At 37.6% G+C, this 23831-nt stretch overlaps 2 protein-coding genes across 2 annotated transcripts in view; one reads left to right on the top strand and one right to left on the bottom strand.

Annotated features, from left to right (window-relative positions):
• The window catches only part of LOC124645039 (ecdysone-induced protein 78C-like), a 71695-nt gene extending 61017 nt beyond the window's left edge, over nt 1-10678 (bottom strand). Inside the window, exons 1-3 of the mRNA XM_047184774.1 lie at nt 10556-10678; nt 3686-4401; nt 1969-2012 (exon numbers count right to left, since the gene is read on the bottom strand). Of these exons, the coding sequence (XP_047040730.1) occupies nt 1969-2012; nt 3686-3753 (112 nt within the window). The 5' untranslated portion in view covers nt 3754-4401; nt 10556-10678. The remainder of the gene's footprint in view (nt 1-1968; nt 2013-3685; nt 4402-10555) is intronic.
• A 102-nt stretch (nt 10679-10780) lies between these two features.
• Nucleotides 10781-23560, top strand: LOC124644922 (GATOR complex protein NPRL2-like). Its single transcript, XM_047184601.1, has 10 exons — nt 10781-10847; nt 10924-11112; nt 11472-11563; nt 11751-11907; nt 13112-13223; nt 14346-14584; nt 15277-15387; nt 15590-15724; nt 16429-16589; nt 16968-23560. The coding sequence occupies exons 2-10, from the start codon at nt 10933-10935 to the stop codon at nt 17158-17160; spliced, it is 1380 nt and encodes a 459-aa protein (XP_047040557.1). The 5' UTR covers nt 10781-10847; nt 10924-10932; the 3' UTR covers nt 17161-23560.
• Nucleotides 23561-23831: the final 271 nt, after the last annotated feature.

Below are 23831 nucleotides of genomic sequence, written 5' to 3'. Positions count from 1 at the left end.
TGATTCGAAGGAGCGTTAATAAAATATAACTTATTATGACATAATTCTTATGAAGAAATTACATACCCCTCACCCCTTCAAGATATAAAGATTCTTAGTAGGTAATTATATTTTTTTAAAGTACGTGTGATTGTAAGAAAAGTGTATACATCGAAAAGTCCCTTATGTAGATTCTTAAGACTTAGGAATACAATAACTCTCTTTCTCTCAAACAAGTACGTGAGTTTAAAACAGCTCAGTTGATACATAAATGAAAAGAAAACGCTAGGCACTTTGATTAGGAAATCTGCATCATTCATATCACATCATCATATAAATGGTACTGATACACTCGAGTAGGTAGGTACGTAGAACTACTCCAAATACATTACCTATTATTTAAGTTCATACCTATTACGAACACGGCCGTAGCTACCAACGTAATCCTCTTTGTTTGCACCTACACATCAAAACTACAATAACTAGCGGCAGAGCTTTACGTCATACTGAATTACAGGGCTTTCAAACTAACGGACGAACTTTTGTCGCGCGTTACAAATCCATGTGTTTACGTTTCAAAATCAAAATTAAATTGTTTTTAGTTCAAATAGTTTCACACATTTCGAGCAGAAAAATGTATCGCATCTGTATTAACATGTCATTTGTATCAATAGTTGTCAATTGTTTGTTGTCGCTCGTATATGTGCGACCCTCCCATACGTTCTTGGCGTTATCGCTCGGGAGAACCAAGCGGAAAATCCGCTAGAGTGAAAGCGTAAACCCCACTCGGCTGATAGGAATTTTGCGTTCTAAATATAAAACTTGTAAAATTGCTTATTACATAAGTAATTGAAGTGTTTGTAATAACCGAATGCTAAAATAAAATAAGGCATGAAATAGGCAATACAACGCAATAAGCAGCGTATCTTATTTACTTATCGTATCTGCATTTCAATGAAACACATTTTCTGCAGCCTTTGATTCAAACGAGAACGTTGACAACCCAGCATCTGTTGCTAACACGTAATACAGTGGCGATACATATGGTATATAGAAACTTCGATCATCTTTCTATTACATCAGATATAAAATAATGATAACGATCTCGACCACGCCAAAACACCCTCTAATAACGATAAGAGACCTTAAACTTCATTCGATAAAGTGCAAATTTCATTGACGACAATTTAAGCAAATCCTGCCTGATCTTCGTGGCCTAAGTGGGATATCCTAGACGTCCTAGGCTAGGGATCGTAATAGGGAGTTCGGTAATAGGGGATATTGCACTGGCATCATTCTTATAAGTGTTTATTAGTGCTGATAGAAGGTCTCACGCAATCCTAGGATGCAAGACTTGAGGTAATTCGTAATGCACTAAAGCTAGGATGTAGGCACTTTTGTGTGCTGGCATTTATTTAATCCTGACTGGCCTTTGTTATCACTAGACATCGGATCGTATGCGATTCTCACACAATCTGGATTAGCATCACTATACTGTAGCACAAACTTCTGTACGTATAACCTTAGTCTAGTGTTAACTTAGTACCATGTCAAAACTACGGATAATTTCATGACAAAATAGGGCCTCATAAAGTTATCATATATTATGATAAAATTGACACAGGTTAATGGGTAATTAATGAACACTTTGTCGGTTGACTGTATGTAGAAATGTGAAAAACTGCTATTAGGTTTTAAAAAGCTGTACAGCTGTAAGTTGCATTTTTTTACAGATTCTAGTTATGTAGGTACTAGAAGAAAACTCCAAAATGACGTAGAACCTGACCGTTTTTTGGTGCAGTTGACAGTATCTTTCCTTGAAAACTGACAGCAGTCTCAGTCTCAGTCAATCAACTGCACAAAACATTCTCCCTATACATCCGACGCGACGCAACCACGCAATTTCAAACATACTTCTTAAATCGAACCAATACAAAAAAAGAAATAAATCCAAAAATTAAAAGGCGCTAATAAAAAAAGGTACGTTACCTGAGGAGTAGCTTGCTACCGGAGAACAAGGCTCCTCCTTAAACCTGCAAATGAAAACAAGGAATTCATAATGAAGGTTTGAAGGTGAAAGAAACTGCAAACAAGATATATCAATAACGCAATTACCATGTACTGAATGAATGACTAATGGTTATGACGTCGGAAAAATTGTTGAAACAGTGGTCAATGCAGCTTTGGCGTACCCAACGTCCTTTCTTTGGCATAAAATTACAATATATCTAGAATATTCCAGATTTCTTCCCAAATTAAAGTTAATGCACCGTTTCAACGTTACACTGTAACATATCGGGTCAGACACAATATTTCACAAAAAAAAAATTGACTGTCTGGCTAGCAACAGCGACGCATCTCATGTATTGTAACTGATATAAACACGGCCACTGGGTTATTGAGGAGTCTGTAGGTACTTTCAACGACGAGACAGAACTTTTTATTCGTCTTTTTTATCGGACAAGCAGACGAGGGCCGATTGCCGTGTTACCATTTGAATTGTAAAACAAATTGACAAAATCACTTATGCATTATCCGCCCTGACCAACGTCAGCAAGCGAGCGGGGTGCTATTATATTTACAAATTGTCCGAATCTAGGAATACCGAAGTGAAAATACAGAAAAAACTTCTCCATGTTTGTAGGTACAATTATTATTTTATTCTATTGTGTTCTTTATAAGTGGTTGTGTACTGTAAACTTTGTAGTACAAACTAAGACCTTTACTTAATGTGAATAAATCAGTTCATTCTTGTGGTCTATAATTTCTGGTGTCTGATATTTTCCAATGAGAAAGTGTCAGTATTCATGGAACAAATACCTTAGGACCTCCACAACTCAAAAAGTTATTGGAAAGCACAATTACTGGTAACACGAAAATAATGTCTAAGGAACTTTTCTTGGTAGATACCGTTTGACCCACAATGACCGTCGCGTTGTTAAGACCTTATAACCATAGCATACATAAGCACAACCTTACAAATTGTTTTAAACTGCGGTTTAATTATTTATTTACGACGGACTGTCAATCAACCTTAAAGAAAGTGTTTTTTTATGGTGGTTTGTTCAATCAAAATGAGAAAATTAAAAAAAAACTATATCTATCACGTATTTTTAAATTACTTTAGGTTCTTACGAATACTCAATTTCTATGAAGAAACCCACTGTCATGTCTCTTCTAACAGTTTAACGCAACACTGAAAATCCGGATACGGAAATCGCGTGCGTGGAGGAAAAGCAATATAAATATCATTTCGATATTCCCCTATATAGCCCGTAACAAAACCTATGATATGAGTACTATTAAAAGTCGTAGCTTATGAGTTCTTCTTTTAGGCGTAGTTCTTTAAAGAATAGACGGCAATCGTATAAAATTTGAGTGGCAAAATATTTCACCACTCTCTAGGCTGGTGCTAAATATTTCCTATAGCATTTATACGTAGTACCAACACTTAATACTAACATTGTATAGTGTTTGCGGAAGTATACATCACCGGTGTAATACCTACCTACGTACGACATACCTATACATAGCTGCGGAAACTCAAGGACGCGCTCAAGGCCGACGTTCCAGTCGCGGCTATACAGCTGATACTGTTATCGATTTCCCTTCCGATTACGCCTACATTTGCCTACCTTTCACATGTAAAAATAATCATGAAGAAAGTGCTCTACATGATGGTTAAAAGTAGGTTGAACATACTTACACGTATAGGTCGTCATCTTCATCGGAAGTCGAGGAGCTGGTAGCCTCACCCAACACCAACCCACTCATTGTTATTAAATAATTAAAAGTCTCATTGTTTGTATGCACTGTTTTTATTTAACATTGTCAATAGTTTGTATAATTAATTGTCTCTTAACGTTCACATTTTTTGGTAACATAGTTATTAGTGATACTTACCGACTAACATTATTATTATATCTAACATAGGCACAAGAAAGGCAGGCTCCTTAATTTGGAAGCAGGGGCTTCGAGGAAAACTCTTCGCGTTTTTAGGGGTGGTCTTAGTAATACACAATGCAACCTTGCAAGCAGGGTTAAAGTCAAGTTCGCGTTTCTGAGCCATGGTTACCGATTCTATATAAACATAATTTCCTGTTTTCACAATAGTTACAAAGTAATTTCCATAGCAGAATATGATTATAGAGTACTTTTATCACAGAAAAACACTTTCCTAATAATACACAATCGTGTACTTATAGTAAGATGGGCCGACTGAGCCACGTGACAAAGTTGTCGGTATTGAGGGGTGTGAACCGCGCATGCCCCAGTTCGACCTTGAGAATACTTCCTGGTTCACGGGCAGGCCTTGTCGTTGTCACCTGGCTTCTAGGTCAATCCACTATACAGCTGTAGCTACACTCCAATTTCTTACTGATTCTTCTAATCTGCTGATAGATCGCGTGGTGCTGGATATCTCTGAGGGTTGAACATATAGGTACAGCCTTAATTAACGAAAAGGTTGCTTTCTTTGACCTTCTGCCTGTTAAGATCTTTTTTCTCAGGAATGGGTACAGATTTAAATGAGACAGAGGAAGACCAAAGAATCGATGGACCGACTGTCTGATCTAGATTACATTCATACAAACATTGCACGTTACATGCAGAAAGGAATGATGGCTATCTAGCATAAAATTACTACATATTGCACCGACCCCAAATAGTGAACAGTCAGATAAAGAGTAAAAAAAAACCGGCAAAGTGCGAGTCAGACTCGCACACGAAGGGTTCCGTACTATTATTTATAAACCGTTCCATAATTATAATACATTCCATATTCTGTGAATATTTGAAGCATCTCCCTAAATATTTATTTTATTCTGGTTTTCAGTACTTATTTGTTGTTATAGCGGCAACAGAAATACATCATCTGTGAAAACAACAAACACACAACTACAACTGCAAACACACTATTTAAATGTGTTCTATGTAAAAAGAATAGGATTAGGTTATAATACTGAAGTTATCACTTCGCTTACAAACCGAAATAAACCAAAGATAAAATTCTATTTATTTAATGATAATTCAAAATATCCCGTATATCCCGGTACCGAGCGTGCTACGCGCTACACTATCACGGTTCATGAGAAACGGCCTGGTGACAGACGGACGGACATCCTCCGAGCCTTTTGCCCAACTATGTTGGGGTCGGCTTCTAGTCTTACCGGATTCAGCTGAGTACCAGAGCTTTACAAGAAGCGACTGCCTATCTGATCTCCTCAACCCAGTTACCCTGGCAACCCAATACCCCTTGGTTAGACTGGTGTCAGTCTTACTGGCTTCTGACTACCCGTAACGGCTGCCAAGGATGTTCAATGACAGCCGGGACCTACAGTTTAACATGCCATCCAAAACACAGTCATTGGTGTCTAAGATATACTTAGAAAGTACATACAAACTTAGAAAAGTTGCATTGGTACTTGCCTGACCTGGAATCGAACCCGTGCCCTCACACTTGAGAGTCGGTTCTTTACCCACTAGGCCACCACGACTTATCGGTGACAGACGGACCGTCAAAGGAGCGAAAACTATAGGGTCCCGTCCGTTTTACCCTCTGGGTACGGAACCCTAAAAAATCGACTTCATAAAACGCTGAAGTCCTAGTAGGTAGTCGTTGTCTGCAGATCGACTGTGCTTATTTTGTGACCGACTATAGCCATGTCAAAAGTTTTTTTAAAGCCTTTCAGTATTTTGGGAAGTCGGTTTTATTTATTTGTTTTTGAGTCCAAAACTATAATATATTTAATACCCAAAGTGGCAGTCGTGATGCAAAGGCAATATGAATTTTGATACCTTGTGTTTAGGCACATTTGTGTGCACATTACTATTATATATATATTTCTATCAAATAAAAAAGGAATTATTAAAATCAGTTCATCCAAAATTACCACCGAAACCCCAACATACATAACCCATCTAGTTTTATAATGTTCTGAGAGATGTCGCTGTATTTAAAATTACATTGAGCGTGGCCCAACACGCTCTGGGGCCGATTTTTTTACATATTTTATAATCCTGAATGTATCTTTTTTTTAAATAAAATTCGAACAATCCGAAACTACCGCCGATAATCCGATATACATAACCCGTTCAGTTTAAAAAAAATAGTAATATAATTCCCCGAGAAATGTCGTACTCTGGGAAGAAGCGCGTTGTTTGAAAAGAGATGCGCCCAGAATAATAAAATATGTAAACTAAAAAAAAATTGTTCAACTCAACAATTTAAAAATACCTATTATGAAATGAAATGTTTATTCTCTATTTTACGTACTAACACCAACGCCATCTAGCCAGCAACTAGGAAAAGACACTTAAAACAGGATCCATCTTTAACTGTAGATAAATTATTAATTTTAAAAATGTATACAACTTGTTTTATGTTCAATGATGTATGTGTCAAAATTAAAAACCGTCATAATATCTATGCATAATATTGACATTTCGAAGTACGTAAATATATCGCCTTATGTCATTATCTTGACTTCTTAATTTTTAAAGGTAATGTTTCATTCGTTCTTCCATTCATCAAGCAATCGGTACTTTGAACAGGGTTTTATGTGGTTTTATGAGATTGTGAATTCGGAAAATCAAGCTTCATAATATATTTATGATTACAGTATTTATTATTTTGTCTATGAACTTGGGCCTATATGTGATCTCGGTTGAGACTGTCGTGTTTATTATCTCCCCCAAATATAATGTTTAAATTATAATTATTTATGGCTCTTCTTGTGCTCATTGCACTTTGTTATAGGTGCTAACACAAATGATAAACTACATGTAGTTACATATACATATATTTATAAATATATCACAGACAACGCATACAGCTCATAACAAAAATGTTGGCCGTACCGGGAGTCGAAGACTGCGGCATGGTGACCACTGCGACAAAGAGTTCGTCAAGGTGATTTAGATTTAAACTAATTTCTTTAGAATTTGGCTTCTGTGAGATTTCAATAGTTAGGTACTTACGATGGAAAGATTTCATTGGATTGCAAAGAGAGACTTTTATTTTTTTTACATGTTAGTATGATTTTGGTGCGATAGTCTTAGTGGGACATTTTGCCGAACATCCATTTATTGACGTTTGGTACGCTCCCAGTTGACAGCGATGGGGATGAATTTTTTGACGCATTTTAGTTAATAGTTATTTTTTTTTTGTTTTACTAGGCTTTATTTGTTATTGTAAATAAATAATATGTAAATTGACGTTTAGGAGTCCCTTTATTTACAAAGATATTTACAATACATATTTACAATAAATATCAAAAACTATCCTAGTAAAACAACTAAAAAGCGTCAAAAAATTCGTCCCCATCGCTGTCAACTGGATAAGTTGACATCGTTTAGGATAAGTTAATATTAAAGACTGCGCAATTATTTCTTCGACGAATCGAATTATAAGTTAATTATTTTAACGGACTTCGAAAAAGGAGGAGGTTATCAATTCGTTTGTTTGTATTTCTTGTAATTTTGCACAATGGTATTGTTGGTAAGTGCCTTAGAAAAATATTAAATAAGACGGTTCCTAGACCTCACAATATTATCGCGCGATATGATTTTGACTGTCTGGGAAGTGCCTAAGAATTATATCACGGAAAAAAAATAATTGAAGGTAGTTTGTAATTGTTTCAAAAATATAGAGACTCTGTGGTTTTTTGTGCTTTCTACGGTTGATTAACATGTGCTTCAGAGTTGAATAAAAGAATAAAGAAGTTCCCCCAGTCTCGAATAGGTATCAAATATAAAATATCTAAACTTCGAAATGAGTGATTTTGAAAGCGATAACTCTCTACATGAGGATGCGAATGTGAGTACATATTTTAAATCAGCTAATTAAATATTACAAAAAAAAAACACATTTTATGAAATACCTTATTGAAAATTAACTTCATTAAATATGCAGCAGGTATATAATAGTTCCGTAAAAATCAATTGTTTTGAGTAATAAGTCAACCCACAACGGCACTTTCGTATATTTTTTAATGTAAGTTGTATAAAAAAATGCTTTAGAAAATCTCGTATAGAAGGTAGTTACTTACCTACGTATGTCTGGCCCCGATCTTATTGTTGTACTTAATGCTCTATCTGTTTTATGATGAAATGATGGCAAATAATAATGTAGAATCACCACAAATATACATTTAAAAAAATCGCGGGTATTGAGCTCTCGCAGTAGCAAATTTTTACATCATCATCAGCCTATCGCAGTCCACTGCTGGACATAGGCCTCTCCAAGTGCACGCCACTGAGATCGATTTTCAGCTTCTCGCATCCAGCTCCTGCCAGCCGTTTTGCGCAAGTCATCACTCCACCGTGCCTGAGGACGTCCTACACTACGTTTGCCGAGGCGTGGTCTCCACTCTAGAACTCGTTTACCCCAACGATTATCGGTTCTTCGACTAATATGGCCAGCCCACTGCCACTTCAGCTTGCTGATTCGGTGGGCTATTTCGATGACCTTGGTTCTCTGACGGATTACCTCATTTCTGATGCGATCCCTCAGAGAAATGCCGAGCATAGCCCTTTCCATAGCCCGCTGAGCGACTTTAAACTTGTGAACCAGCCGTACCGACAGTGTCCACGTTTCGGCTCCCTTAAGTCATGACAGGTAGGACGCACTGATTGAAGACTTTTGTCTTTAGGCACTGTGGGATCGACGATGTTAGGACTCGACGTAGCTTCCCAAATGCAGCCCAACCCAACTGAATTCTCCTATTCACCTCGTCCTCAAAGTTGATTCTACCTAACTGCAATGTCTGCCCGAGGTATACATATTTCCGAACAACTTCGAGAACGGCGCCGTGTATCGCAATCGGTTCCGGTAGAACATGTTCATTGAACATGACCTTGGTTTTGTCCAAGTTCATCCGTAGGCCGATGCGTAGAGAAGATTCAGCCAGGTCGTTCAGCATCTGTTGTAGGTCCTGCAGCGTTTCCGCCATGATGACGATATCGTCAGCAAATCGCAAGTGAGAGATGTGTTCGCCATTGATGTTGATGCCGCGTCCTTTCCAGTTCAGCGTCTTGAACATATCCTCCATTGCATTAGTGAACAGTTTCGGGGAAATAACATCCCCTTGTCTCACTCCTCGATGCAACGGTATGGGCCTTGTTTGCTGATTCTGTACTTGGACGGACATTGTAGCGGCTTCGTAGAGACATCTCATCACTTGGATGTATCGCCAATCTACTTGACAACGCTGCAGGGACTCCAGAACAGACCAGATTTCAACCGAGTCAAAGGCCTTCTCATAGTCCACAAATGCTAGACACAGGGGCTGATTATACTCTTCGGTCTTCTGTATAATCTGCCGCACTGTGTGGATGTGGTCTATGGTGCCGTATCCGCTCCGAAACCCAGCCTGCTCCGGTGGTTGGAATTCGTCGAGTCTTCGCGCAAGTCGGTTCGTGATTACTCTTGAGAACAGCTTATCGACGTGGCTTAAGAGGAAAATGGGTCGATAGTTCTTCAGCTGGGTTTTGTCTCCCTTTTTGAAGAACAGGACGACAACACTTCTACTCCACGCCTCTGGAGTTCTCCCTTCATACAGGATGGCATTAAAAAGCTTCTGGAGCTCCCCTAGTAAGGGGTTTCCTCCTGCTTTTAATAGCTCTGTTGTAATGCCATCCTCGCCAGGGGCTTTTCCATTTTTGAGCTGTCTCAGAGCGATCTCGATTTCGCCACTGCTGACTTCTGGCAGGTCTTCGGTGAAATGGCGTGTTAATGTGGCTCTAGAATCCTCATTTCCGGGATCAGGTCGAGATGCATGCGATGCGTATAACCGGCCATAGAAATTTTCCACTTCCGAAAGGACTGCCGGCACCGAAGAAACGACTTCTCCACTTGTTGTGGTCAGCTTCGTCAAGTGGCTTCTTCCAAGAGATTGTGAATTTTTACATTTGTAGCTTAAATCAATATTGAGAGCACTTACCAATATATTTTTTTGTTTTAATTTAAAATCAATCACATGTTATGAATATCATTTATTTCTTTCATAGTCATCGGCATCAACATCAACCATTACCATCATCATCGACGGCATTGTAATCGTCATTATCATCATGACCATCTTCCATCAACCATTACCATCATCATCGTCGCCATTGTAATCATCACTATCATCATGACCATCTTCCATCAACCACTACCATCATCATCATCACCATTGTAATCATCACCCTTATTATTTCTGTCACATGACATTTCATCATCATCACCATCATGAACTTTATTCCATCGTCATCATTGTCATAGATTACCGTAATCACCAGTATCACCATAATCAGCATTACCAACAATCATTACTATCCCCACCACCACAATACCTACGTCATCATCATCATCGTCTCAGTCTCATAGTATCTTGAATAAAAAGCTTCATCATTATCTATTAACATTGCCCCATTCACAAACTTTTAAAAATCAATTTCAATAAAATATTACTCTTGAACTTCATAAACTCTACCTAAATTAGACATTCAGATCACAAAAATACAAATAACAAAATAAGTTACATAATTTTGTAATTGATATACCTACTGAGCTCTACTGAGCTATTTTACTAACATTGAAAAAAGATAAACTCCATTATCAAGCATTTTCGAGCACGTAATGGGTAGTAGGTAGTTCAAAACAATGAATCGAATAATTTTCACGACGGCGACGTTTCCATTTACACTGTTTTACACGTCTTTCACAAAATATGTATAACAATGTTTCTATATACTCTGTAGCACTAGATAGAAAGCCTTCGTTCATTTCAGCCTTCATTTCATTCCTTCATGAATCATTCAACTATCTCTCTATCTCTTCACACAAAACGTCAAAATGTCCACACGTTCACGATTCTAAAAAATAAGTGCGATTTGTTTATTTAACACTCATTTTCTGTGCTCTTTTTTATTCCTCTTTTCATATTATGATATACCTTTAAGCATTGTCAAATGCAAGTGGAACGACGACTAAACGTATTGAGCCAGCGTGACTATGAGGACGGCACAAACGGCAAAGTAAACAAAATGATGGAGACGCGTTACTACGAGGGTTGTGGACGAGAAGGGCCTATCAGATGCATATTCCTGGGCGAGTTCCACCCCGTGGCAGGCCCCAAGATTTCCTGTCAGGTATGACTCACTATTAATTTAAGGTCAAACTTATTGCTTCTCAAAAATGTGCAATTTTCACTGTGAAAGATGTATTCGATGACTGCGCATCTCTGGTGCATAGGTGTATAGCTAATGTATATGATCTGTGGAATATTGATCGTAATGGGGGGGGTACCTGCACCTGTACCTATGTAGTGCGTCTAGACAGTGCTATAGCGCCAGTGTATATGTGCGGCGGACCCGCTGTCTAGACGCGGGGTAGAGGGAGCGTGGCTGGGGTGAAGCTTGCACATTGGTTGCCTTAACTTCTCATTATTCTGTGAGCCACAAAGCAGTGAACATGTCCAGCTCAAGTGTTGTATATGGTTTGCTCATAGTTTCCCGAAGACTACATATCAAAGGAGGTGTTTGATTCAATCAGTGCTTACATCATTCCAAAACCACAAATCCAAAAATGTACTATGACTATGTAAGTACCTTTCACACCCTCTTTGTTTTATTTATTCTTTCATTTTTATTGTTTGGTAACTTATACTTAAAATTTATTAAATTAGTTGTAATTATTTTGTCAATATAAAATAAAAATATTGGTAGCTGAAATATTATATCTTTTTTATGTACCACACCATACTAATGTTCTTTGTTTTTTCATACAGAAATGCCCTCGGTCATAAGATCGTGGGCTACCCGATTCGGATTGACAATCCTCGCTACGAGAGGAATGTCTACTTGTTCAACCTGTGCTTCGTGTGTGACAGCTGGTCCAAGACGGTGCAGTATGAGCCAGTTGTCAAGAAACTCGGAGAACATTTGGTAAGTGTTAGTTATTAGTTTTACTTTGCAGCGATGTATGGTCAGAATGCAGCATCGGCGAGTACAACGTCCTCGAATTTTCTTTTCTAACAGGGCTGTATTTGAGCAGTCTTCAAGCCATCATCAAGATTATAATAATACTCATAACATTCACTTTTCTATTACTTACCAAAAGCTGAGCAGGGTATTACAGGGTAAAAAAAATTATAGGTAGTTACAGCAAATTACCCACGGAGGGAGGAAAGACAGTATAGTCAAATGCTTTCTTTTAGGTCATGGTAGGCTATGTATGGTTATGTTCGGGTTCCATGTTCACTTTGTTCTCCATGAAATTTGTTTCATAAAAATGTGTTTTCTGACACATGTTATAGCCACATTAAGTTTCAAAAGCTTACGAAATTGATGTTGGTTTCATATTGTAATATAACAAATAAAGGACAATGAGCTTCAATATTAGTTTTTTAAGTTAAATTATAAAAAAGAATTCAAGCTTGTCCAGTCAAAATATTCAAGTAGCATGTATGAATTTGCCTATTTAATTAATACCTAATATGAGAGTCATTCATTCATCATCATTGTTAGTTGGAAATTAGTTTCAATGAAATATTGGGGGGGGGGGGGGGAATAACATTTACTTTGCGTTCTTTGACATAGTACGCCAGTCATTGACATGGCAGTCATCCATGGCCCATACTAGATCAATACACCTCCATACTCAGTTTTATGCAGTAGTAGCTCTTACCCGCGGTTTCACTCGCGCGTCCTGAGGGAACTCTTTACGCACCGGATAAAAAGTAGTCTACGTCCTTTTTAAGGTCCTTACTGGAGTATCTGGGTACAGAAGTTCGTTTAAAGGGTTTCTAAAGTCTTGTGGTGACAGACAGACAGAGAGATAGATATCTTTACGTTTATATTAAGTAAAGATGTGAACACACACCTAACAATTCTATCATGCTATGCGTTTAGTCGGTACATTCAAACCTCCCCTCCCCCCTCCTACTTGGATTTATAGGCATGGTTGTTTGCCATGAGTCTGAGACCTTAGTTGATCGATACAAAGAAGGACGACATGCGAATATCTGTTAACGCAGATTCTCATTAGTTGGCTAGTTAGGCAGTTTCGGATCATGTCCAGTTCAGGCTATCAGAAAAACGAGACAAAGGGACTTTTACATGTTAGTACAACAAAAACGCATTTCAACAGACAATCATGGAGGAGGAGACGCGTTTTGTGTCGAGCGGGTCGAGTAAGCTGCCCACTCTACTAGCGCATCTCCTTCACGACCTAAACACGCATCGGAAAGCCACGCTTGTCGGTGAGTACTTGTTACATATGTATCCAGGTATCGACCAGACGCGCTCCCGGCGGCCATTTGCGAATGCTACAAACATCTGTAAATGTTTGCATCGATGTACCTCAAAGTCACCCCAGCCAGACAGACAGGGGGACTGCATAAAGATCGATTAAATAAGTGCGAGCGAGAGCCCAACAAAGGAGGAACCGAATGTGCTAGCTACCAAATTGGTGCTCTTCAAAATAAAACGGGAAGGTAATAATTTTGGGGTGAGGGATGGGTAGGGCGGCAGGTCTGTCTGCAGCTTATTGATAGCTATGTGTGTATTTTGATTGCAGGGGTAGGGAACTAAGGGAATTTAATATTTGGTGGCGGGCGGCTAAACAGACGGGATTTATTGATTTTTTATGCAGACAGTGTGCAGTGCAGGTTTATTAGTTTGTACTTTTGTTTTGTCTGATTATAGCTGTGCGCTGATTTGGTTTTGCATTGTTAGGGTGTTCTAGGGGTAGTAAGGATTTAATAAATAAAAAGAAGACACCGTTACGTCTGCTGGGATGGCTTTGCGAAAGTTTCAAGTTTATAGGGTTTTGAATTATGATAATTTTATAGTAAGTAGGCTATTTAAGGGTACTCGTGCGAATTGTCTATTTTGCTTTGCGGATTCGCTAAGATTTTCTGATTTCGATGCGAAGTTTATTAGTCAATAATTGCGCGTTTATATTGTCATTGACTTTTGTTACGCACATAATGATAGTTCATACGCATATAGTAAATATTTTTGTTTACTTCATTCATTCTTGCGTCCAATATTTGTTTTGATTCATTTGAATATCACATGGAGGCATCGACCGCTTTAAATTGAACGCAAATCACCTAATTGCTGTAAATACGTATGATATTATAACATTCTGGAGGTCATGGACTTCTCTTGGGACGCTACTTAGGGCACAAATTAATATGCGTATTAAATATTCATTTATTATTTTAAACAAATACTTTGTAGTAGGTAGGTGGCAAGCGACAACAATGTGTATCAATGATAATAAAGTATAATACTAACACAATTCGTAATCTCATTCATAAGTTTTCACTCCTTCCCAATAAATGAGAATCTAAAATAAGTCCTTTGCTCCCCATCAGAGGGCGACACGGTGATGCACTTGAAAGTTCTGGAAGTCCGCAAGGACCCGCCGCCGGTATTCGATCACCACGTTCCAGTACTCGTTGCATCAGTGGGTCTCCCCCGACCTGGCCGTCCGAGGCGTACCGCTCCCCCCGAAGGCTCGGAAACCATACAGAGCCAGGAACACTTGGACATTGACGATGAAGAGCCCTTTGAGATCGATATGGAGGCAGACTGGGATTTAACAACTAGACAGGTTGGTATTTAGACTGATATTAATATCATCACCGTCTACTCTTTTCCCAGTTGGTTTCCAGTCTAGCCGGATGCAGCTGAGTACCAATGTTTAACATGGAGCGGCTGACTATCTGATCTCCTCAATCCTGACTAAACATATAGAGTATATTGGCACTCGGATTTTCGAACTTTTCTGAATTCCTGCGCGTGATTGACAATTTCGAAACCTGCGCACGCGTCTGACAACTAATCAAATATCTACTAAATAAAACAGCTTTAGAAAGCGACTGTTCAATCGTCAACAATAGCCTACTATCGGAGATTCTGCATTTCTCGCTCCTGGATACATACATTATACAAAGGTCTGCGGCCGGACTTACAAATCGAATATTATGAATTGCATTCAACGTCATGCAAACGATGGTATAAGTAACGGTCGTCTGTTTTTATTTGAATTACTTAACTGACTTCAAAAAGGAGGGTTTCAGTGTAACCTGTATGTGTGTGCGCAATTACCTCACGTTTTTCTGAACCGATGTTGATGTGGTTTTCAGCATAGTATTTTTCAAACTTAAGAGAAGGTTATTATTGAAGTCTCTTTTTATTTTATTTTTTGAGTTTTTTTTTATTATTTTATTACCTGATTTTTATAGGGTCCAAAATAATACATAACTGGCTACAAGATATTTATTTGCTTGCACCTAATTACAGCTACTACCATACATTGATGGCTACAACCACGTGTCTAAGATTGCCGCCGACACCAACGTGGAGAAGACTCTCGTCAAGTCCTGCATTCAGAACCTTGTTTATTATGGCGTGGTAGGTTCCTGATCCAGCAGTTTTAAGACTAAAATAAATACATTTAAAATTGAAAATGATCTCAGCAATTTCCAGCTAAGATTTTATTTTCTGATTTTAAAATTTTAGAAGATCAAAATACATGCACAGAATGAGAATTTTCCCAACAAATGAGATTTTATTCAAAATAGACACGTGGTAAGTAATATATTGGTGTTGCCAGGTAACGCTGCTCCCGATAATGAAGTTCAGCAATATGTACCGAGCCACGCCCAACCTTAGCCGCCTATTCAGTGACCCCGAACTACAGAAATCCTGCTTAGCGTTCATTACCAAAGGAATCGACTCCAAGGATAAGGTAGGTTTTAGGAAATCCATTTTTTTATATAGGGTCACATTGTTAGGAGGTCTTGAAGTATGAACACTAATCACCACAGATACTCAAGACACTCCTGCAATTTCAAACTTCAAAGTCCATAGACGTAAGGACTCCTAAAGGAATTTTACCCGTCTTAAGTCAGTCCTTGGACACCTGCACACACGCAATAGTGTAATGTTTCTACTTTTTGACTATCGCGAAGCCACTAGTACCCAACTTCGGAGCTGCATACTTATTTGATGAGAATTGAACCTTATTTGTAAATATAAGAAGCATTACGTCACAATGTGGTCATCGTGACTTCATAAACATCATATACTTAGCGTTTTTCGTGCTCGAGGACAATAAGTAATAATAAATAGAACGAGATAATTAATGACGAGTATCGCAATATTTTCAGTTTTCTATTCAATTCATTTTTCTATCCTACTTCCTACTTATATTATAAATGTGAAAGTTTGTGAGAATGTATGGATGTATGTTTGTTATTCAATCACGCAAAAACGGCTGGACCGATTTGATTGAAATTTGGTATGTAGATAGGTGATACCCTGGATTAACACATAGGCACTTTTTATCAACACACCACGCGGGCGAAGCCGCTGGCGGAAGCTAGTTACCTATATAAAAGTCTTCTTTGAGATTGTCAGTTTTTTTTAAACTTATTAATTTGATGTCTACAGCCGACCATTTCCGAGGTGTTGGAAATTCTGTGCGCCCTACAACAAGGCACCACCTTGCGGACGGTTTACGAGCGATTCGCCACTGCGCCCGCGCCGACCTTCGACCTGCGTCGGCTGGTCGTCTACGCACAGTTGCACGGCCTCGTCAAGTGCCTTAAAAAGTAAACATTTTTACCTTTATTTATTTATAGCTTTTCTATAATCTAGCTTCTCTGGTTGGACCCCAAACACAGCCTCAGAAACTTTTCGTTTTGTTTTTTTTTTGTGACGAATCCGTACTAGACATCATCGGTCGTCTCTAGTCAAATAAAACAATCCTTCTTCTGCTTATTCTATTCCGGAGAGTTTGTTGCGTCACTTCTTCAATGTAATAACACGGAAGAAGTGGTGAAGCGTGGCCGTTTTTGGGGACTGTCTCATGTAATTTTAACGTTTGAAAACCCTACTACCTACGCATTTTACAACACAATACAATTTAATTAGTTAGTGAATTTGAATGGTACAATTTAACAATAAAAAAATGCACCAATTTTCCTCAGATACCCAGTATTCCTGCGCAGCCCACCCCGGCCGAACGGCTTCAACAACCGCGTGGATCCTATCCTCGGTATCCGCCGCCTGTTCACCGGCCGACACTGCGCGGACGAGATCTGTTGCATCGCGCGCATCGACCTACCCACACTCGACCAAATCATTGAAGACGATCCCAATGTCACCGTCATCTGGCGGTAGAGTGTCGTAAGTCGCGGTTACGTATTGTATTGGTTGCATAACGTTTGACGGGTTGGCGGGCACTATTCGATACTTTTTTTTTTTCAATATTAATAATAGGTAATAATAGGTAATTAGGAGAAAATTTTTATGTACTTTTTGGTGTGAAACATTAATATTTTTTTGACAAAAATGTGTACACGTCATGTAACAACAAAAGCTTTGTCGCATCTGAGGTGCTGCAACCAAACTTGATGGTGGAACAACCCAGTTCGGTCATTCTGATACCTCTGACCTCCTGAGCTCAGTTTCCTGGGCAACAGGTTACACCTTTGCAAGACTGGTTGTCAGACTTTCTTTCTACCCGTAACCGGCCAATGGTCAACAAATAATAGCCGGGATCCACAATTTTACGTGTCTTCCGAAGTTTACAAAAAAACAAAATTCTTTTCTAATTTGAAATCCTAAATTGAAGGATGCGGGCATCCCAAGCAATCGTTTATCACCGCCAAACTGTTACGCCCCTGAACGCAGGGCGAACTAGACTGTTGTCATTTGTGACGTCATACCATCAGACTCCACGCCCAGTGAGCAGGGAGATATCACTGTCAGATTCCACTGTCTTTTGGCAGACAAGTGTACCATATATGATCAACGTAAGTGTTGGAGAAACATAGTGGAGTATGGCCGAGATATCTACCAAAGACGGCTGCAACCGAACTTCTTGTAACCTGTAAATAGTTAGAGTTAGTGTGTTAATTATTTATCGTAGTTTTAGTACGCTTGAAGTTATTCCGTGGATTTTATGATATGTTATTAGGCTCAACCGTGTGCCCTAGTTTAACTTAGAATTCGTTGTACAGTTCATTTGAAATTCTGGCATTCACGTGCTTTTACACAGCGATTTGAAATGTGACCACTGATTTCTGTAATATATAACGACTATAGACGCGAACTATCGGCTCTTGACACAGGATAGACGGAGACCGGTCTTATACGCGAAAAACAATCGATCATCGGTATTCAACAACTAAATATACCATGTTTTTCTCATAACGACTGAATAACTAAATACCAGTATTTAAATCATTTATTCCACCTTATTGTTCACCCCTTACCGCCACTCAAGGCCAGGAACAGGTGTGTTAATACTGGTGCGACCTGGTATTCTTGTGTCCAATCTGTGTCAAGCTCGGTACGCCGCGATATAAGTCGGCAGTCGCCACAATTCTCTTCGCTGACCACCCAGATTGTTAATTAACACAATAATATTATGCATATGTTAAGATATTGTCTTTGCAAAATATTGATATGTTATGTGACTGATCCATAGTTACACTGCCATTGCGGGCATTTAATTGTTTTGAAACATATCGAAAGTTACAAGGGCAATAAGTCTTGCGTTTCAATAGATCGAGGATTTTAATGTTCATGTGACTTTTGTTCCAAACCTTTGCTTATAGAAAAATAGATATTTATTATATCTAGGTTAGGCTAGGCTAGGTGTACGGTGTGGCGGAGATACGCCTATATACTTATGTCGATTGCACTCACAGACAGAGATTTATTAGTGTTAGCAGATTATATTAGTTTTATCACAGAGCTATATATGAATTAGTTAGTTATGAGTGTGTAAACACCAATAGTATATGCATGTTTCAGTTACTTACGTTTAGGTGTTATTTATTTTTACTAGAAGAGTTTATTATAGCTGTTATATTATGTATATAACCCCAAATATATGTAGTAATAGATAGTAGATGAAATTCAAACTAATGATATCACTATCTGAGAACCGTAAATCATTGTCTGGCAAGTTCAAAATTATATAAAAAATTACCCTTTTGAATCATTCATTTTTGTCAAACCATTCCAATCTCTATTTTTTAAGTCACAAAAATGCAGTTTTGGTGAAATCAATAGGTATAGTGACTGCATTAGTTTGAAAACAATATGTATTATACAGTATTTTCATTATTATATTATAGTATCAATACATTTCAGGCGTACATATTTTCAGGACATGTATCATATATAGAAATTCAAAAACATAGTATGTATAAGAAAAACTGAAAACCATCCAAAAATTTACGTCCCGAGGTACGCTTAATCAGCTTGAACCATATTCCACCCAAACTACTCGACCATTTTACAACTACATCGAAACTACACAAACACCAATAAAACAAGTTTAGTAAAACATTTAATAATCATATTATATTGTATAAATATCGTAGAAATTAGACTAGGTTCTAAGTACGCATTTTTTAACCAAACTGTTTTTCCGAACATATTCCATCTCCCGAGCCCTTTCCCATCTATTTTGGGTTCGGTTTTTAGTCTAACCGGACGCATATAAATCTATTTCTCCGAACATAGTATGATTAAAAAACGCGTATTTTAGTGACTAGGCTCTGAGCTAGCGCAGATATAGCGAAGATCAATTCTCTCTGCGCTGGGCTCCGCCATATGTGCGCCGGCCGAAACTGTACATTTTTTACTGCGCGCAACAACTCTTATGAATTAGCTATAAGTGCAGCCATTTCGGTTTGAACCTCCGGGACTAATTTGTACATTCACCCCGGGGTCGTTTAGCATAGCACGAGTGCTTCAATGTAGGTAAATAAGAGTATATCCGCCACGATCGTACAAACAAGTCTGTGTTGCATACAGTTTTAGGAGCCAGTTGTGTTCCATCCATCTTAAATAAAAAATACCTCAAAAGCCCAACGAAAAAGTAACATTTTACATTTAATTTTAGTCTGTCGGAGAAAATAAACTACAAAAATCTGGACCGATTCAGCAAAATAGATTCTTTTTAGCAAAATTATCTCAAACTGGTCATCTTTCAATAGCTTATTTAAAAATAGTTCGTCACTGCCATTCTCCGTCCTTTTATTTTTGCTAAAATTAGCATTCGTCATAACAACCTGAAGCTGTATGTGCCACGGATGTTTTATTTATTTATCGGTATTACAAAACTTTCAATATTAAATTATGTACTTAAAAAGCTTTTAGTGTACTATCAATTAGTATTACAAACCATTGTGTATTAGATTCTTGAGCAAAAATCTCGACAAGTTGTATTGTTTACAGGTTATTTTAGTTTTTAACATTCTTTATTTTTGGAGGATTGCGATGGTTATTTTTTAGGAATGTAGAATGATGGTGAAATTTTCGTGTGCTCTGACATGTGTCGCGATATTGACGAGTGGTTGGCGGCGGCCCTCAAAAATATCGACTATTCACTGCATGTTAGAAGCCACGGAACATTCGGTATGAAACTAAATAAAACCCCGTCGTCTCGACGGCAATTCTTCGCGTGAGAGGGAATAAGCGGATTGCGATTTGGACACCCCGTGTCCCACATGTAATCCCTACTGACAAGAGTCAATAAAAACGTCAAAATGCTAGAAATTAAGTGATTAAAATTAACACATTATGTGAAATGTCCGCCTCTTTATAAAATTAGGAACGTGTTTAACTTCACATAACCAACATTAAATAAAAATAAAAAAAAAACTGCGTAAAAAGTAATGCATATCTGTGAGCATTCACGATTCTGCCACTTGATACAAGACTCAGAAACAAATCGATACGAGCAAGATGTTACGGCATCTAATATCCTTAGAATGAAGAAGTAAAATGCGTCAAATTCCTCTCTCTTCCTCCGGTAGGAAACCACTAGGCTAGTATTTTAATCTTAAGTAACGAGCATGTCTCGTCGAGCGTCAATGTTCTACAACGGAACATTGAAATGTCTCCCTGTCTCCTTCTTAGGCATACTCATCTTTGAAATAGTTTTAATAATAATAATATCAAACCAATATTTGTGAAAAAGTCAAGGGTGTGTTAAGCACACCCTCATTTTGTCTCTAGGTTTAAGTTAGGTAAGGTCAATCAAGCCATCTATCAACCAGGCATAAATGCAGCCTCCGGGCTGCTACTGAACAAGTCTAACAGCTCGGGTAGTCTGTAGTTCCGACTCCGTACCCCGAGCGCAGTACCACTTGCGACCACTAGGTTTAAGGCAGTAAATGTATTTTCATACGTGACATTAAGGTGCACGAATTTTCGGATCGTTTGTCCATTAGTATATTAAGGCAATCGAGCTAATTAATCATAGTTATTAAAGTAGTGTGATATACACGGAACTTGAGTTTCCTATTGTGTCTATCAATCCTAAACTATTAATGTGTGGAATTTCTCGATTTTTCGCTATCTAAGTAGTGAGAAAATAGAGCTGTGAAAATTTAAGGGTATTGTATAATCGACTCGAAAATCATATCGATTCAGCTAAATTATGAATTTATTGAATGTCGATTTCTCCGTGATATGTCAAAAGAAAAGTAAGACTTTTCAAAAAGAAAATATTTTTTATGGTTGTATTAATAATATTTTGTTTCTAATCGTAATTATGCTTAGTGAAAATTGTGTAGTTTGTCGTTTTCGCAAATGGTTTTCGAGTGGATCGTGAAAATTGTGTGCAAATTCAGCGGTAGAATAGAAACATGTTGTGAACAGTCTAGACATCGGCTTTGGACGAGTTAAATCAGAACAAAATCAAATAAAATTCACCTTCCAAATTATTATATCATTTAGGATATGAAACACAGACAAAATTTAAGGTAATCTAAACTTAAAGCTGTTTGTTGTTCTTCTTGTTTAGAATGAAGAAATCAATTGTTTTGCGGACTTACTTTTGATCAGTATTTATTATTCGACGAAGTTATATCAAGCAATCTCTATAATATCAGTAAGTCTATTGACTAAAAAACGTTTTAAATCTTTGTAGTAATTCACAGTCGGAATCAATGATCATGGAAGAAAGTGTTTCTATTCTAATAAACTTAAACAGTATTATATGCTTAGTATGTAAGTTGGTGTTGTATGCTGTGTACTTATGATATTCTAGTATTTATTACCTAATAAAATCGTGTGATGGTCAATCGACATTTACGGATGCAGGTTTTAGTATTAAATAAGTATTTAGATATAACACGGCGCATGCGTTGAAGGTTGCATATTGAAATAATCGGATTATAATGCCAATGGATAATGAATAGCATAGTTCTCAAATTTCTGTCGCATTGTAATGTATCGTTATATCTAGGCATTTATGCCGTGTCTTGACTTATTATTCTTGTGTTCTTGGAAGTAGTAATGCTCAATAAAACTAGCTGCACCTAGTATTATTGAACAGAGCTGTTTAAAAAGCTAATGAAGTAAGATATTAATATGAGCACTTTTCTTGTATGAACTGTGTCTCGCGAGCTTCAAAAACCCACCGTTTCGACACTTTTTTAAATTATAAAGGTAGCCCAAAGAGCATAATGTACTTTGTACCTAAGCTCTTGTTGTAGTCGTCTCCTAACCTATGTCGTGTCATACAAACAAATGTGCATCTTCAACGCATGCTTCGTTCACACACGCTTTTACGTATTACGGTGAACTGTTTAACTTGTTTCGTAGACTTATTGTTCGGGATTCACGCCTTCGAGGCAGTGCTGACTTTAAAAGGATTCACTAAAATCATTGCAATAGGTATACTCAGTGATTTAACTTTATTCGTGTAGTTGTTAGTTGCAATTCAGATAATTACTGCTTTTATTTTAAACACCTACACATTGTATTTTAATGTTGTACCTTTTTCTTTTTTAATTTATTCTAACTTTAACTTAATAATAAACGCACTAAAGTTCCTTTTAACATGTTTAATGTTTTCATAAATTATTATATTTATACATCCTTATTTATAAGTATTGTAAATCAGGTCTATTTCTATAAGTACGCAATTTAGGCAGTCTCATAAATAGTGCTAAAATATTTAAGACAGCGAACAACATCAAAAAATATTCAATTATAAACCTATTCTTATTCTCCTGGAAAGAGTTTAAGAAATACTGGCAATGTTCTAAATCCTAAGCATTTCATCAGGCTTGAATTCAAAATCTCAAAAGTTTCTTTAAGATAATTCCTGGCCTAAAAATGAAGAGTCATAAATATTTAGCACTATATATGCGATCTATTTCCAAGTGTACTCTCTACTCAGTACGTGCTGCGTACAAGTGTGTGAATAAGTAAGTTGTCTGCCGTCTAGCACGGGTTTTGTGAACCAACATCAGACAGCAGTTGTTTTGGTCGATACGCTAACCAACGACTGTTTTACGTTGGTCGCAAATCTTGCGGCGAGCACCTAGTGTAAGGTCCACATGTTTACAAAGCCTTCGCAGATAGATATATGGACTGAATAGACAATGTTATTTTCTAAGGGTTAGGGCTTGTGTGAGTGGTATACTTGTATGCAAATTATCTGCGAGTCATTTGTAAATGTGTGGCGTCATGCTCTTGTAAGAACATGAACTTGTGTAAATTAACAAATCTGATAGTTCAAAATATTTGATACAAAATTGAGAAAATACTCGAAGAGAGAGAGATACGAAATTAGGTTAATTCTCTATGCAATAAAAATCCTTACTGTTTATACAAGTTCATGTGTTATGGAGCCATTTTTCCTATAATTATCATGTTAGATGCGGTAAGACGTGGCTTCGGTAATTATTTACCTACTATAGTTCGGCCGTTCAGAGAATGCGTTCCTGACACATCGCGATTGAACTGACGACGTAACTTTGTAATGGCGTTGCAGTTACGATAAAAATTTTTTGCTGATTGTTTACCGTTTTAACAAT

Source organism: Helicoverpa zea, chromosome 31, assembly GCF_022581195.2.
Source record: "Helicoverpa zea isolate HzStark_Cry1AcR chromosome 31, ilHelZeax1.1, whole genome shotgun sequence".
In the NCBI taxonomy this organism is placed as follows: domain Eukaryota; kingdom Metazoa; phylum Arthropoda; class Insecta; order Lepidoptera; family Noctuidae; genus Helicoverpa; species Helicoverpa zea.
The sequence above is the reverse complement of the archived record's forward strand: the minus strand, read 5'-3'. Positions and strand labels throughout refer to the sequence as shown.

Coding starts and splice junctions, on each gene's coding strand:
- LOC124644922 (XM_047184601.1), top strand. CDS start 10,933: ATGCAAGTGGAACGACGACTAAACGTATTGAGCCAGCGTGACTATGAG. Junction 13,224..14,345: donor TCGGAAAGCCACGCTTGTCG/GTGAGTACTTGT, acceptor GCTCCCCATCAG/AGGGCGACACGGTGATGCAC. Junction 15,388..15,589: donor ACCTTGTTTATTATGGCGTG/GTAGGTTCCTGA, acceptor TGGTGTTGCCAG/GTAACGCTGCTCCCGATAAT.